Below are 16,291 nucleotides of genomic sequence, written 5' to 3' on the forward strand. Positions count from 1 at the left end.
TTATGTTTTAGTACCAGTCAAATGGGATGTAGAATAAGTAAACTAAAAGTTACTCGTAAAAATAAGTGAATTTTCATACAGCAATCTTGCAGTTCTGCAAGAACATACAGTTCTCATTAAAGTCCAGGAAATCATCTTTTAGCACTCTTTAGTACAAGTTAAATGAGATAGATATAGAACATCTAAATTGAAGACAGTATTTGAGAGAGAGAGAGAGAGAGTATTTTTTATGCAGTGATCCTCTACTGTATTGTGCTTTAAAATTCTTTAGTACAACTAAACTGAGTTGATGAAGAAGAGAAGCTGAAGGTTATAATCAAAGAGAAGGGACTTCCATGATAAAATAATGCACTTTTGCAAAGTTTAATTCCCATATAAATTCAGATAATCATGCTTTAGTACATTGGTATTTATTAGTACAAATTAAGCATAAATCTTGATTCTCATATGTTCTAGTACGGCTAGGGATGTAGAATAAGTGAACTAAAAGTTGTAGTCAAAATGATTGAAGTTTCATATAGGAATCTTGCAGATTTGTAGCAATATTCAGTTCCCATCAAAGTTCAGGTGTTATATATTAGCACTCTTTTTTAGTACAAATTATATGAGATGTTGAATATCCAAATTAAAGACAGTATCTGAGAGAGAATAATTTTTGTGCAAAAATTTTGTACTTTCGCGGAATTTCATTTATCGGAAATCCATGTGATTTTATCTTAGTTACGATTATTTAGTACAACCCAATTAAGTTGAAGAAGAAATGAAACTAAATGTTATAGTCAAAGAGAAGAAACTTTCATGTAAATATAACGATTTTTTGCAACGACTAATCCCGGTTTAAGTGCAGAGTCATATTTTAGTACATTTATTATTTTTTAGTACAAATTATGTGTGATGCGATGTAGAAAGGGAAGTATTTCTTGCAAAAATTCTGCAATTTTTCAGAATGAAATTCTGGGTATTCATTTTTTATTCATATTTACATTCATATTTTATTCATATTTTAGAACATGTTGTTCATTTTTTAGTACACAAATCATGTGCTCTGTAAAATAATAAGAACACAAAAAGCTTTCATGAAGATATCTTGCACTTTTTAGTATATATTCCATTAAAGTTCAGAAGATCATATTTTAGTACACATTTTTAGAACATATTGCGAGTTTGATAGACAAACCCGGTAAACCGATGAAAAGGGGGTAAAAGGGGATAAAAGAGGTGTGGAATTTGAAGATGTTTTCGATCTTAGATTATAATCTAGCCAGAACTTATGGAAATGAGTACTAAACGAGTACTAAAATTCCTAACCAATTTTTTTCTTCAACAGGAATTTATGGTGCTCTGTTCAGGAGAAACAAAGAGGCCGCCTTCTCAAACTATCGCCTGTGGGAATCCGCAGGTTTCGTGATTGCCTATGCCTATTCAACTACACTCTGTGCCCGCATGAAGCTCTACGTGCTTTTCTCAGTCCTCGTCCTTGGAGTCCTTGGCTGGGTGATTGTGGAAGTGAGACACCAGCGCAAGGAGGCTCGTCTCAAGAAACTCGAGGAGGAAGCCAAGAATCCCACCCCCAATCCTCCCGTTGTGCCAGAAGTTTCCGAAACGGATGACGAGCACGATGAACTCGAAGAGGACATTGTTGTGACACATTTGTAGAGGCCGGATAAAAGCCACCAAAAGGAGAAAAAAAGCCACGTGAGTGTCATTGACACTCCAAAACCCTCCCCAAGATTATTAGAGAGTGATTAGGAATTGATATAGAGAATTAATTTATAGGGTGCCGTATTTTATCAGTATTACCTGAGAGAAAGAGAAATACAAAAAATCAAGAGCATATTTTACTTTAAAGCTGCATTAGTCACATTGTAATTAATATTTTTAAAATTAGTAACCTTTACAAATAAATTATATTATTAATTAATTAAAAAAAAAGATGAGGAGAAAACGGTATACGCTGTAGTATTCTGTCCAAATGTGCGAATCACGAGAGGATTTCCTTCTTTCCTTTATCTGAGTCGGAATATATTGATTTATTCTCTATTAAGTAGATTTCTATTCAAAAGACGCACTTGTTCACGATGGAAAAATATCTGCATGGGGATTTTCTAAAAATTCCCATCATGATCCCATTCCTCTGTAAAATACATTTATTTGGTTGTTGACGAAGATCTGTCCACAAGGGACAATTAAGCATTACTGTAGAATATTTATGCCTGTTCTATATCAAATAAACTACCAAATATCAGTTGAATTTGAAGTTGTTTTATTTTTCTTGGACTAAGAATTTTTACTGCAATTCTGAATATTCTGAACGGCGAAAAAAGGCTTCCGGACAACGAAAAAAGACTCTGGAAGAATCATTCAAGTCTTTCTGATTTATAGCAGTGTGACGCCATTTTGAAAAATAAAGATGGCGACTGGGGGCTTTCTATTTTTCTACAGTATTTCGACTTTTTACCTAAACAACTTAAATATTCGTAAAACCATATAAATATTGTTCAAAAGGTTTTGAAATTCTCTACAATTGAGTCATCTTATTTACTTTATAACAGATTCAATTCATGGTGAACCAATTCGAAAGTTCGAACCGATAATTTAGGAAGTTTGCTTGGAATAGATTGCTTTTAAGATGGTTGACATAACTAACCTAATTTGGATCAGTTCGCAACTATTTAACAAATCAATTCATTATTGAGTTAAAAAGAACTTTTGCAATGATTTGAACTACAACAGAATAGATTTAAAACAATTCGCAACCGATATGAATAATTCATCAATATTTATTCAATTATAGATTCACAATCGATTGAAATTGTTTAATAGTACCGATTTGAATTGCTAAAAACCCTACAAAAAGATATGAATCTTTTTTCGAAGATTTGAATTACAGTCAGCTGTTTGATATGCGGATGACAGCTGTCAAACATTTGTGGACTTCATAAAATTCCTAAAATCCCCCTTCAGGTTTTCATATGTCATTTTCACCCTCAATTATCCGGATAACGGAGAATTGAGTGGACTGTGTACATCGCAATATTATTTAAATCAGTTAGCATTAGGCTTGAAACAGTTCTCAACAATTTGAACCACTTCACAACCGATTTTAACTTAATCTTGAATAAATTTGGAACGACTTGAACTAGGGTAGGGTCAGTACTTTAAGTTACTTTTTAGGTTCACGCTGATCCGTTGGTTCAGCGCCAACGACGGTTCATAAGGAATGTATTTCAAATTTACCGCGTGAAAAATTTTTGCATACATTTAGAAGCATTTCAAAAATTATAAATCAGCTCCCAATATTAGGCAATTCATATCAAATTCTTTCAATCCGTTTTCACTTAAACTGGAACTCCCTGTGTACTACCGTGAAGAAAAGCGCGAAATGCCTTTATCAATACAGAAAATTTGCATACCCGCAGGAGATTTTTCACATAAGTTATCGAAATGCCGTGATATAAACAACATATAGAGGGTCCCGGGATTATGCATATTTTCGGGACCGAGAAAAACCGCGCGAAATGGCTTTTCAGAAATTCTACATACAGAATATTCTAATACAGAAATTTTGCATACCCTCAGGATATTTCTTTTGAATAAGTTACAGGAACGCCGTGAAATATGCAAAATATTGTTGGCACCATTTTCTTTGGATATTTTGAGCGCCAATGTTTCATAATAAACGCATTTCAAATTTATCGTTTCAACAAAAAAAATTGCATACATTTAGGAGTATTTCAAAAATGATTTCACAAATTCTCTCATAAGTTAAAGGTACATAGGAGAAGGCTTTCAGGCTTCGAACATACTCTGACTAAGGAGGCAGCCTGATTTAAGAAGCCTAAATGCTCTAGAACTGGCCCAATAGGTTATGAGTCGGTTATGAACCGATTCATAACCGATAAGTTATTTATATCGGAAACCTCTGTCGTATCTGCATTTCTTTTGTGTCAGCATTTCACGCAAGAGGGGACGTCTGTATTGTAGCTTGCACCGAATGCAGATAGAAAACAAATGCAGATACGACAGAGGTAGACGCAACCGACGATATATCTGCTAAAAGATAATCAATATTAGTAACGAATTTGTTCCAAAAAGTGGCTCGTGCACGGACACCAAAAATTTTTGGAATAAATTTGTATCTTCTAGGAGAAACAAAAAGATACCCAATATTAGTAACGAATTTGTTCCAAAAAATAGCTCGTCTAGTATAAAATCATATCCCTCCTCTCACACTCAGTCACCCGTCACCGAAGCGAGGAGGACGCCAAATCTATGGCTATTTTCGTGCTACATGATTTCACTTTTTTAATTCGAGATTTCGTCATGCATGCGTCTGTATAAAATACTCTCAAATTGACTTTTATTTGTTGTTCCTTATGAACTTTCACTATCGAAATCCATCTCGATTGAAGTATAAGCCTTAACTGTAAGACGAAATGACTTACACGAATTTGTTCCCGACAATGGGAACAAAAAGATTCCCCATATGAGTAACAATTTCGTTCCAAAAATTACCTCGTCCACGGACACCAAAAATTTTTGGAACAAATATGTTACATATGTAAGAATAATATTATTATAAAAAAAATGTACCAAATTATTCCTGACAATGCGAACAAAACAGCCGAGTGCAATAAATTCTATTCCAACTTTCAGGAACATATTTGTATAAAACTAAATCAACTTAAATTTGTAGATATTTCATCGTATCAAAACGGTTCCAAAAGAAAACTCTAACAAAATTGTAAATATATTTCGTAGCAAAACTGTAAAGAAAACTTTTTGGAACAAACAAATATGTTCTCTAGGTACAAATTGATTCCAAAAACATTTGTTCCAAGGAAAAAACCAAAAAATATGGTTTTGGAGGGAATGTAGAGGGGTGGGGAAAAAACGTCTGGAGTTATTGTTTTTTTTATGGGGGTCACCGAAGACCGGAAGTTGATATCTCTTACCGTTTAAGCTCCAGGTCGGTTTAAAGTTGAAAAAAAGCGGATTATATAACTGTTCTCTCTTTGAGTTCGATCAGTAAAAAGAAAAGATAAAATTTTATATTGTCTTTTAAAATTTTACGTTTTTCAGTGAAAAAAATATTAAATAAAATTTAATACAAATTAATATGAGCTAATTACTAATATCCTAGTCCCTTCGAGTTCTTGAGTTAGTTAAGTTTTAAATGTTTTTAAAGTTTTAAAGCTCTGATCGATTAAATACGAGTAGACAATGAAGCTATATTGCATTAATTGTCTGCGTAATTCTTTGGGATACATTTACTTTTTGGCACGTTAATATTTTTCGCTTAACCAACCATCTGAAAGAGTTATTTCGATCGCTCAGAATAAGAAACGAATATCTCGCAGTATATAGGCAAATTTTGCAGGAGAGCGATTAGAAGCTGAGATTTTATATGCAGAGTATACGATTTTTGAGATTTAAAATCTCTATAGTCTATAACTTTGAAAATAATTATCTTTCATGTATAATATTCATAGGGAAGGTAGAGGTTATAAAGAAATATCCAAAAAGCGAATAAAATGATTTTTGTAAAAAATCGAGTTGTCCGACTTATATTCTGAGCCGCCGATTTATGAATTTAAGTTGACTTACCAATTAAATAAAACTGTTCTGAAAGAAAGGCTTTGTCACGATTTATACAAAGGGTTACATAAAGAAAATTATTAAAAGATTTGTAAGGGAGAGTAGTCAATAAAGCCCCTAACTTTGATTAACCATCCTGCTTACTCTTTATTTAAAGCCCTACTTGGCTTATTTTCAGTCTGTCTATTCTTCAACAATTGCTCGAGATTTTTGAAATCAAATCGAAACGTTTATAAAATGTTGAGATTATTCCTGCTAACGCTGCAAATTAATTGAAATGGTTTTGAAGCTAATAACTTGATTTTTATAAATCAATCTTTAGTCTCAATTTGGCCTCAAAGCCTCCAAGAACCGGAATAACACGTAAATATCCAAGATTGCAAGACATTACACTTGACATTCGATTTCATAACTCCAATTCGATACGATTTTTACTCAAAGAGACTTCCATCGCTTGTCAATATTAAGTCTTTATCAGAATTCGTGCTTTTCGAGCTGTGATAAGGCAACTTCCGTGAGTCAGCGCGATAAATTTCTGTCTAAGTTTCAGTGAAATTTTGTCTCTGGGTGTCTGTGAACATATTTTTGTGCAATGGACAGTGAAAATCTTCAGGAAAATTGTGAGGAAAAGGAGGAGAAGAGCAAGAAATTGAATATAGAAGAAGAAGTTGAAGAAATCACGTGCCGAGCTAAACCAGGTAAGAAGTTCTTTTATCGAACTTTTGGCCTCGGATGGGGAGACTGAATGTCCATGAAATTCCCAAAATAGGCGAGGAAAAGTTGAAATTTACCTCAAAGTGGGTGGAAGAGAATGACTTTGATTCTTCCTCAACTACTGACCAATCCATTGCCGATGAGAGTACAATTTATACATCGTCAGTGACTGAGAGTGATGCCTTCTCAGACGTTGCGACGCGCTTCTCATCAGCCATTAACCTGGACATAACTGATGAAGACAAAACCACCACAATCACCTCCGGAAGCCACAAGATCGTCACTCTGGATGGGGACAAACCCGTCCAAGTGAGTCAGACGGAAATCCTTCAGCACATCTTCAAAGGTGAAAGCAACATTCAGACTTTCGACAAAATTCAAATTGAAAATTCAAGCAGGGTACACATAGGGAACATCACCTACGTCACAGGACCCATCCACATCACCACGGACATTGGGAATCACAGTCAGGAGAGGAAGACCTCTCCTGCCCCTGACAATTACGAAAAGATCGAAAGAAAGAATCCAGATCTCTATATAGGCAACAAACGTGAGTAAAATCGAAACGCAAGACATTTATTAACAACAATGTGCTAATTTTTATGGCTTGAGTCACATTTATCTTACCCACTTTACCTATTTTTCTGCCTAATTTCTAATTTTAAAATCATTAGAACCGATAGATTTATTTTTTTAAAAGACTATTTAAAAATTAGCACGTTCATTTAGGTGCTAGAATTCCTATTAGATTATTTTTAGAATGACCTATAATTTCTTTGATGTTTAGTTATTCAAATCAAGTGCTAATTTGTGAGAGTTCGTGCGAAAATATTTGAGAAAAAAAACATCGAAAGTAAAGAGTATTTGCCTTCTTAAGATTCAGCGTCTTAAAGTATTTTACAACCACATCAAACCGGTAAATTCGGAAATAATAATCAAATAAAGAAAATATTTACTATTTTTGTATGTCAATGGAGATTTTAATTTTAACGCATTGTTGCAATTGTATCAGGGAATTGAAGATTTTGAATATGCATTGTGGAAGATGGAAAATAATTAGTTGAGACACATACCGTTGAAAATAGAAGATGTTTCAGATGATCAGTGTTTTATTATTAATTGTTATTTGCTGGAAGCGTATTAGAATAGATAAGAAAAATGTCTGTCTTCACATAGGATTGAACTGAGCTGTTTAGATTAATTTATTCCCTACGGGTGACTTTGACCTCTTCCTGTTCGTAAACTTTTCTATACTTCTAAAACTTAAGGACGGTCTTACCGATCCGATCTACCATGTCTGATCGGTGAGAACCGTTCTTGAACATCAAGATTAAATAAAAACTTACGAACAGGAGGAGGTCAAATTCATCCGCATCAACGGAACGAGGCACACTTACGACTTAAGCCGAGAGACAGCTTAACGTAACTATATTCACAATAATGATCAGATTACATTTCCATCAGTTTTTCTGACCAATCTGTCTCTCGACTTAAGCTGAGGAACGGCTTTGTTAATGAGAAACTGATGGAAATTTGGTATAATTATTAAATCGGTCTGCTAAACCGATTTATTTCTTAATATGGGAACATTTGTTCTCTTTTAGATGCCCGATAAATCCTCTGAACAGATGAAGTTCGTACAACTGACATCAGAGGCGCTGTAGCCTCATAAATGTCAGAAATCATGGGAAAATCGAACTTTTTATCAACTTTGATCAAAAATATCTCGAAAACTAGGACTGTCCCTAACAATCTGTTTTATGGGTTTGATAGAGAATTTAATCAGCTACATTTTCGTCCATGTACAACTTTTCTCTCAGATTATTTTTTAACCTCGATATTGAGGTTCAAACGAAAAATGAGCATTCAGCCAACTAAATAAAACCTTCACAATTTCGAGTGTTATTGTTTTTTTTTTATATGACATTTTAAATTTTTAAATATTATTTTATTACTTGGAAACTTGTATAAAACATTAACGTATGTGATATACATAAAGTAACAATTACAAGTTCAAAAACTAGTTTTAGATTTATTTCGACGAAAATCACGTAATTATGAGGTTAAAATTGTAGGATTGTAGATAAATGTAGGATAATTTTTTAAAGAATTATAAAAAGAAATGAATTTAGAAAAAGGATTTTTTGAAAAGTTTTCCATATGTAACTGGAATGTAAAAGGTAAAATAGATACTTATTGATTCTAAAACGTAAATTTAACAAGAAATATTCTTTGAAATATTTAAAATTTTGCAATATGCAGTTAATATGCCTTTTTGTAATAGTCTTTTGAGATTGAAATAACACTGAAATTTTACTGAATATATTGTTTGAGTTATTACCTTGTATTATATCTAAACACATTTTATAATGCAAGAAGTATTAATAAAGTCCTACAATTATAAGAAAAGTGAAAATAATACTCTGGGTTATCTAAACTTGAAAAGAAAAAGTCAAAATGTGCGAAATAGTTAAGTTTTTCTTTAGTTGGCTGAGTGCTCGTTTTTCGTTTGAACCTCAATATCGAGGTTAAAAAACAATCTGAGAGAAAAATTGTACATGGACGAAAATGTAGCTGATTAAATTCTCTATCAAACCCATAAAACAAATTGTTAGGGACAGTCCTATTTTTCGAGATATTTTTGATCAAAGTTGCTAAGAAGTTTGATTTTCCCATGTTTTCTGACATTTATGAGACTACAGCGCCTCTGATGTCAGTTGTACGAACTTCATCTGTTCAGAGGATTTATCGGACATGTAAAGGAGACCAAATTATTCCATAGTGAGAAATAAATCGGTTCAGCAGAATCGGAGATACAGGCATCCAAGTATCAAAAAACGGCAAAAACGGTTTTTCCTAAATACCAGGCGCAAAATCCAAATGAAATCAAAATGATAAGTATTTTCGTATTTGACCCTAGCAATAGAAAAAATAGCATGAGAACCCAGGGACAAAATCATCGTTGCACAGTGTTATAATTCTGTTAAGCAGTCGAAAATCGGTTTTTGGCGGGTATGATATTTGTGATCCATGAGAGTCAAAATATGTACATGCAAATTTTGAGCCCGATCAAACTAGTGATTCCAAATAACCGGGTTTTTAGGATTGACGGTTAACTCTTTCGTCTCTTTTGGGACGAGAGTACCCAAAGCAGCATATGAATGTTCTGTGAAAAACAATGTTTTTTAAGTATTCAGAACTAATAAAAATCCTATTTTTGTGGATGATTACAAACTATAAGGATGTCCAAAAGTAAGGTATTTTTTGTAGAACATCAATTATTTCCTGAGCTTAGATATTTTTGATTAAAAATTGTGAAATTTGCTTGCAGCATATGCTGCGGTCCGGAAAGAGTTAACCGGTTTTAGAAGGGTCTGAAACCGGTTAACCGGTTTAAAATCGGTTTCAAATTTAGAATTCGATTATGAAATTTTGAGCATTTTTTCAGAACTTGAACTTTGATGTAATATTTAACACATAAATTTTTTTTTCTTAGTTTGTTTAGAACTTATTTATTTTATTGCTTTATTTTGTATTTAAAATAGTTCAGGAAATTTCAGAGTGCAGGAAAATTATTGGGAGTTTTTCCAATAATATTGTACCGTGGAAAAGCTAATGCAATGTAGATATCCGTGAAAACAACTATTTTTTATATAATTTTTTTTTTTTTTTAGAATAAATTGGTTATAAGCATTGCCATTTTTGATAATATTTAATGAGAAAATACTTTAAAAAAAATATTCTAGATCTTGGAAAATAAAAAAAAACGAATTTTATAGAGAATGTTTTAACAAACAAACCGAAAGAGTTTTCTTATCCATTTTTAAAATCCTATGACTAGTTAAATCTTGTTAAACTTAATTTTAGAAAATTTGAATCGTGGAAGAAAAATAATATTTGTAAAAATATAAAAAAAAAAGAATATTGGAGATATATTACTGATATTTTTACTATCTATATTCGCTAGTCTTTTTTTTTATATAAAATCTTGTAAAAATATTTTCAAAATTATTCTTAATTTCAACAAAAAAATTCAGATTTTTCGATCGGGAATGGTTTCTAACGTGAATTTTTAGGTCATTCTTTACAAAAAACATACCGATGTATAATTTTTCGTATTTATATATCATGAAAATCATAATGATAATTTACACAAAATTCACAAATAATTTCATAGAAAAAAAAATCCGTAGGCATTTTGAAAATTGAAAACTGTCGGCAATGGATTTTTAGTAACTTTAGTCTGCCAATTACTTGGGAAAAATAGCCCGACAGAGATGGAAATAAGATAAGATAAGATAAGATAAGATATATATTATCCTATTGTTCTGTTTTGTGGTTGCGTCTGCCACCGTCTTACCATTACCGGCCTCACCAGGTAAACGGTAGAAACCCTGGGTCGCAGGCTGTATATGCCAACTCATACAATCGAGTGCAGATCAATCTATGTGAATATACAATGATTAAATATCTATAAAAGTAGTAAATATTGGCAGGCAAGGAAACGGGAGACAGTCATACATTTCAATACAGTCAATACATTTTATAGCTTTTCTCGCTTTGAGGAAAGTTATGAAAATTTTGTGAACTAAGTTACGCACGGAAAGAGTCACATTGCGTCGATTTTGATAATATTTTCCTTCATTATCCTTCCTGAATTGAATTCTCGGTGACAAACTCTTTTCTTAGACACTTACACTTTATAAGTAAATGGTGTTTCAAACAATTTAGTGCAAAGAATTTAAATTCAGAAACCGTTAGATTGCGTGTTTGACAGCGTTTTCCAGCGGCGCTTTATCATTTATTAATTCATAAAGAGGTAGTTCCAAAATGTAGAACTAGCTCTATCTCCAGTATGGTACATTTTCCTAATGGACTAATAATAACACATATTTTAATAAGGCCCGAAGCTAAATTCAATGCCAAATTGTGAAATACGCATTGAATTTACCATTTACTTTACCGCTGTTTGATAAAATGTTGCTAAATTTTTACGAGAACATCTTTTTGACAAATAATTAATTAAACAGAAAGAATAGTGCACATTATCAAGTCTTTTTCTCAGTGTATTTCCGGGGTTCCTATTTCATATTGAGCCATATAAAAATTATGATGTGTACAAATACTAGCAATTTGTAATAAATACGACAATTAGGGAAAATTACGTGATGTCCCAACCTTGATTCCAACTGACAATTTATTCTTGTGAAATAATTAAGTTAATTTGTGTCTAAATTGAGTTATTGACTTATTTTAAAACAACCAATGTTCCCTTTTCAGAGCAACGCCTCCCCAACGACGAACCGAGAATTGTAGACAGACGCTCATGGCTGGCCCAACCACCCCTGGAACCTCCAGTCTACGTCACAGAGCCCTTCCCCTATGTAATTATCGGTCTGTTCGCAACCCCAAAAAACCATCTCCCACACAAAAACTCTCGACAAATATTTTTCTTTCCACTTCAACAGCTCACACGGCCACGGAAAGTGGCTACAATCAGGCCGAAATGATCTACATGGTGAGGATAGTTCAGAGTTTTCACATTGAATCGCGAGGATGGGATGACATTGGATACAATTTCCTGATCGGAGGAGATGGAAATGTTTACGAAGGACGCGGATGGAGGAAAATGGGTTCTCACACCTTTGGTTACAACCGAAAGGGATTGGGAATAAGTTTTGTGGGAACCTTCATGAATATGCTTCCTCCTCAAGTCAGTCTCGATTGCTGCAAATTGCTCATTGCGAAGTAAGTTCATTATGGGTCTGGCACATCTTTTAGATTTAGAATAAGAAAATTTCATGAAACCGAAATTCGATTCCCTTTTCTTCTCATACGTTTTGCATATGTCTATCGCATTCTTTCGCACTCCAAATTCGATTGAGCTAAATTGAATTTGTTGTGCTGTTTAAAAGAAGAAGAAGAGTACGAAAGAATGAGATAGACATATGCAAAGCGCTTCAGAAAGGGATATGAATTTTGATTTCATGAAATTTTCCTGATCTAAAAGGTATGCCTGACCCATTATGGTTCCAGCATACCTCTTAGATTAAGAAAATTTCATAAAGTCTAAATTCACGTTCCTTTCTTTATGGCTCCGGCATATCTTTTAGATCAGGAAAATTTCATGAAGTCGAAATTCGGTTCCCTTTCTTTCTCAGATGTTTTGCATGTGTCTATCTCATTCTCTCGCACTCTTCGTCTTCTCTTAAACATCACTCCAAATTCAATTTAGTTCAATCGAATTTGGTATTCGAAAGAATGAGATAGTCATATGCAAAACATGTGAGAAACAAAGAGTTTCGAATTTAGACTTCATGAAATTTTCCTCATCTAAAAGGTGTGCTAGAGCCATTATGAAACGTTTTGCATATGTCTATCCTACTTTTTCGGAATCTTCTTCTTCTTTTGAACATCACACCAAATTAAATTTAGTTCAATTTAATTTTGAGACAGAAAAAGAAGTATAGACTTATGCAAATCTTTTCAGAAAGAAAGGGACACGAATTTCGATTTCAAGAAATTATACCGAACTAAAAGGTGTGCCGAAGACATTAAGATAAAATTCTAGAATTAATCTCTAATTTGGGATATTTTCTAACGTTTGCAGAGGAGTCCGCGAGGGATACATTGCCCCAGATTATAAACTTCTCGGTCATTGTCAGTGCATCCCAACTGAGAGTCCGGGAAAGATGTTGTACGAGGAAATCAAAAAGTGGCCTCATTATTCAGAAACCATTTAGGATTCGACCAAATTTAGCAGAAAATACCAAAATTAAAATTATTGGCTCAGGTTACATCTTTTAGATCTGGACCATCTGGACAATTTTATGAAATCAAAATTCACATCTTTCTTTCACAAAATGTTTCACATATGTCTATCTCATTCTTTTGCACTCTTCTTCTTCTTTTGAACGCCACAACAAATTGAATTTAGTTTAGCGGATTGTAATGCCTCCGGCACGCCTTTTAGATCGGTAAAATTTAATGAAATCAGAATTCGCATCATTTTTTTCAAAAGACTTCCATAATTTGGAGACTTTCGACTCCAAATTGGACTGAACTAAATTTAATTTAGTGTGATGTTCAATAGAAGAAGAAGAGTTCAAAAGAGTAGGATAGACATACGCAAAACTTTCAAGAAAGAAAGGGATGTGAATTTCGATTTTAGGAAAATTTTCCTGATCTAAAAGATGTACCGGAGTCATAATGGCTCCGGCACACCTTTTAGATCAACATAATTTCATGAAAACAAAATTCACTATCCCTTTCATACTCAAACGTTTTGCATAAGTTTCTCTTACCCTTTCGCTCTCAAAATTAGGTCGAACTAAATTGAATTTGGTGTGATGCTTAAAAGAAGAAGAGTGCGAAAGAATGGGATGGACTTATGCAAAAAGTTTGGGAATGAAAGGGGCCTGAATTTCGATTTTATGAAATTTTCTTGATCTAAAAGGTGTGCCGGGGCCATAAGGAAGGAAAGTGAATTTTGATTTCACGAAATAACCCTGATTTAAAAGACGTACTGACAGTAATGGCTCCGACACACCTTTTAGATCAGGAAAATTTCATGAAATCGAAATTTGAAACGCTTTATTTCTCACATGTTTTGAATATGGCTATCTCATTCTTTCGCATACCAAATTCTATTGAGCAAAATTGAATTTGGAGTGATTTTTAAGAGAAGAAGAAGACTGCGAGAGAATGAAATAGACATATTCAAAACGTGTGAGAAAGAAACGGATCCGAATTTTGACTACATGAAATTTCCTGATCTAAAAGGTGTGCCGGAGGCATAAGGTTATAATTTTAAATTAGACGTTAGTTTTAGTTCAAAATTTAGTATCTTTAGTATTTTATTTAAATTAAAAAGGTTTTTAACCAAAAGTATTACTTACCTCAAACGGAAGAATGTTAATAAAAGTGAGGTTATACCGAGTTTAACCTTACATATTATAAAACATTTTATAGGTGATAACGTTATTTCTCAATTAAATGCAATGTTTATCTTTTGTCAAATTGATTAAAATTCAAATGGTGAAATCTTATAAAAAAGAAATATTTTGAAATTCAAAATTGGTACAAATATTTGAGGTTAAGTTCAACATAACCTCATATTTTCGATTATAATTTTAATGAAAAGAAATATATTTAAATTTTAGGCTCGCAAAATTGAATGAAAATTCAGAAAAATAAAAATAAAATACAAATAAAAAAATCACTTTTGTAATAATTACAGAAACACTTATAATGAGACGCGAATTGAGGTTAGGTTTGTCATAACCTCAAATTTCAAAATATTTTTCTTGTAAAGATAAACATGAGAAGAGGGCTAGCAAAATTTGATTAAAACCTAATAAAAACGCTTTATAAAAATCTTGCGACAAGATTATAGGAAAACTTCTAGAGATTCCAACCCGAGACACCATCGCACGCGCAACAGCGCGTTTCAATATTTTGTAGTAAAATAAAATGAGAGCAGAAAGTAGATTTGTAAACAGTTTTGAACATTAAAAATAAATAAATAAAAATTCATGCAAAAGTTCAATTCAAGGTTAGGAAAAAATGGAAACATAACCAATAATGTTTTGTAGATTGTAAAATTCGACTGAAATTCTTTTTTCCGGAGACACGAAGCATTTCTCATCATTAAAGAACTAAAGATAATGATTTGAATGATGATTGGGATGATGACTAGGATGATTGGGATAGTGAAAAAATATTTAAATGTCATATGAATTTGAGGTTATGTATTAATTGCTTTGACAGGTAAAAAATTGTAAGGGCAGGTTAGTTTGGTTTGGAAATCATAAACAAAGGCTGAGAGTAATATTGCAAAATATTTTCAATACCAAACGATGATTGCTTGTAGGTTATCGTTGTGACACATTAGCATCGAACAGACTGGGCCATTGGTCTTTTAATCGATTTTCAAAGAAGCAATAGAGAAGTGAATATGACACCTTCATTGTTTTCGATTAGAAAACTCACTGAGAACAGCGCCATCCAGTGTAAGTAAAATGTACAAGGCGGGAAATATTTTAAGTTGTTCAAAACTCATTATTCACATTACTCACATGTATTTTATATTAAACTTTAATTTCACTAATGCCTAAACTCATTTTAAATACATTTCAAAAGTTTTCACAAGAGTTTTATGAATAAAATTTCCTTTGTTTTGGTTTTTTCTGGTATCAGCTGATTTCGATGGTAGTCGATGAAATTTCGAACAGTGAATTTAAACAGAGAATGTTAACGGACTATGTGATATGGAATTGTCAAGGAAAAGCAATTGACCGGGCAATTGCTTTTTGCTTTTTGTTCAAGGTATTTAAATTTGGCTAATTTTACTAAAATATCATTTTCTTTTTACAGAATATTGTCTCAGAGAACGGAAAAAGATCAAATTGATGCAAAAATTGGTTTGATTACCCATTTTTTGGATATTTTTTCCACGTGTAAAAAAGCAATGAAGGAGTAAAAAAGCGATGACCATGTAAAAAATCCCAGTCTGTTCGATGTGATTGAGGTTAGATAGCAACATAACCTTCTTTATGAGAGCATAACCTTTTACCTATATTCAAAATTCCCTGTAGATAATTTAAGCATTGCAGAGCTCTTTGTCTCGGCCAAGGGTTTATTTATGAATACGAGGTTTGACCTAACCTCAAAACCGAGTTTAACGTTTGGAATGAAAAGTTTTTAAAGGTAATTCTACCATTTAAGAAGTAAACTACAAGTTTTTTTTAAGTTTTCTTTGAATATTTGGCACATTCCAACATTTAAAATTTAGCAAGCTCCACTTTGAGTCTTGTGAAAAAATATAACCTCAAATTTTCTTTTGAATTAAATATATTGAACTTGTTAAACTAAAGTAAAACATGTAAAAAAATGGCAAAAAATTAATGAAACATCGTATATTATGTTTAGAAATGATTAAAATTGTAACTTTAACTCAGAATTTAGAGGTTAAGGACAA

The 16,291-nt window shown here is 32.6% G+C and overlaps 3 protein-coding genes across 11 annotated transcripts in view; 2 read left to right on the forward strand and 1 right to left on the reverse strand.

The window, feature by feature from the left end:
• Nucleotides 1-2,251, forward strand: part of LOC129807756 (UNC93-like protein) — a 54,384-nt gene extending 52,133 nt beyond the window's left edge. For all 8 annotated transcript variants that reach the window (XM_055857225.1, XM_055857229.1, XM_055857227.1 and 5 more), the window contains one exon: nt 1,328-2,251. In XM_055857225.1, coding sequence (XP_055713200.1) covers nt 1,328-1,656 — 329 coding nt within the window. In that variant the 3' untranslated portion in view covers nt 1,657-2,251. The remainder of the gene's footprint in view (nt 1-1,327) is intronic.
• Nucleotides 1-16,291, reverse strand: part of LOC129807774 (protein stunted) — a 351,397-nt gene that overhangs the window by 59,064 nt on the left and 276,042 nt on the right. The window lies entirely within an intron of this gene.
• On the forward strand, nt 6,034-14,843 carry LOC129807765 (peptidoglycan-recognition protein LE-like). The gene is made up of 5 exons (XM_055857246.1): nt 6,034-6,296; nt 6,368-6,862; nt 11,593-11,706; nt 11,781-12,060; nt 12,923-14,843. The coding sequence occupies exons 1-5, from the start codon at nt 6,191-6,193 to the stop codon at nt 13,053-13,055; spliced, it is 1,128 nt and encodes a 375-aa protein (XP_055713221.1). The 5' UTR covers nt 6,034-6,190; the 3' UTR covers nt 13,056-14,843.

This window comes from Phlebotomus papatasi, chromosome 3 (assembly GCF_024763615.1).
Source record: "Phlebotomus papatasi isolate M1 chromosome 3, Ppap_2.1, whole genome shotgun sequence".
Taxonomy (NCBI): domain Eukaryota; kingdom Metazoa; phylum Arthropoda; class Insecta; order Diptera; family Psychodidae; genus Phlebotomus; species Phlebotomus papatasi.

What these genes read in the sequence shown, in the direction of transcription:
- LOC129807765 (XM_055857246.1), top strand. Translation starts at nt 6,191, where the DNA reads ATGGACAGTGAAAATCTTCAGGAAAATTGTGAGGAAAAGGAGGAGAAG. An exon ending in CACGTGCCGAGCTAAACCAG is followed by an intron (nt 6,297 to 6,367) that starts GTAAGAAGTTCT and finishes TTCCCAAAATAG; the next exon opens with GCGAGGAAAAGTTGAAATTT. An exon ending in CTTCCCCTATGTAATTATCG is followed by an intron (nt 11,707 to 11,780) that starts GTCTGTTCGCAA and finishes CCACTTCAACAG; the next exon opens with CTCACACGGCCACGGAAAGT.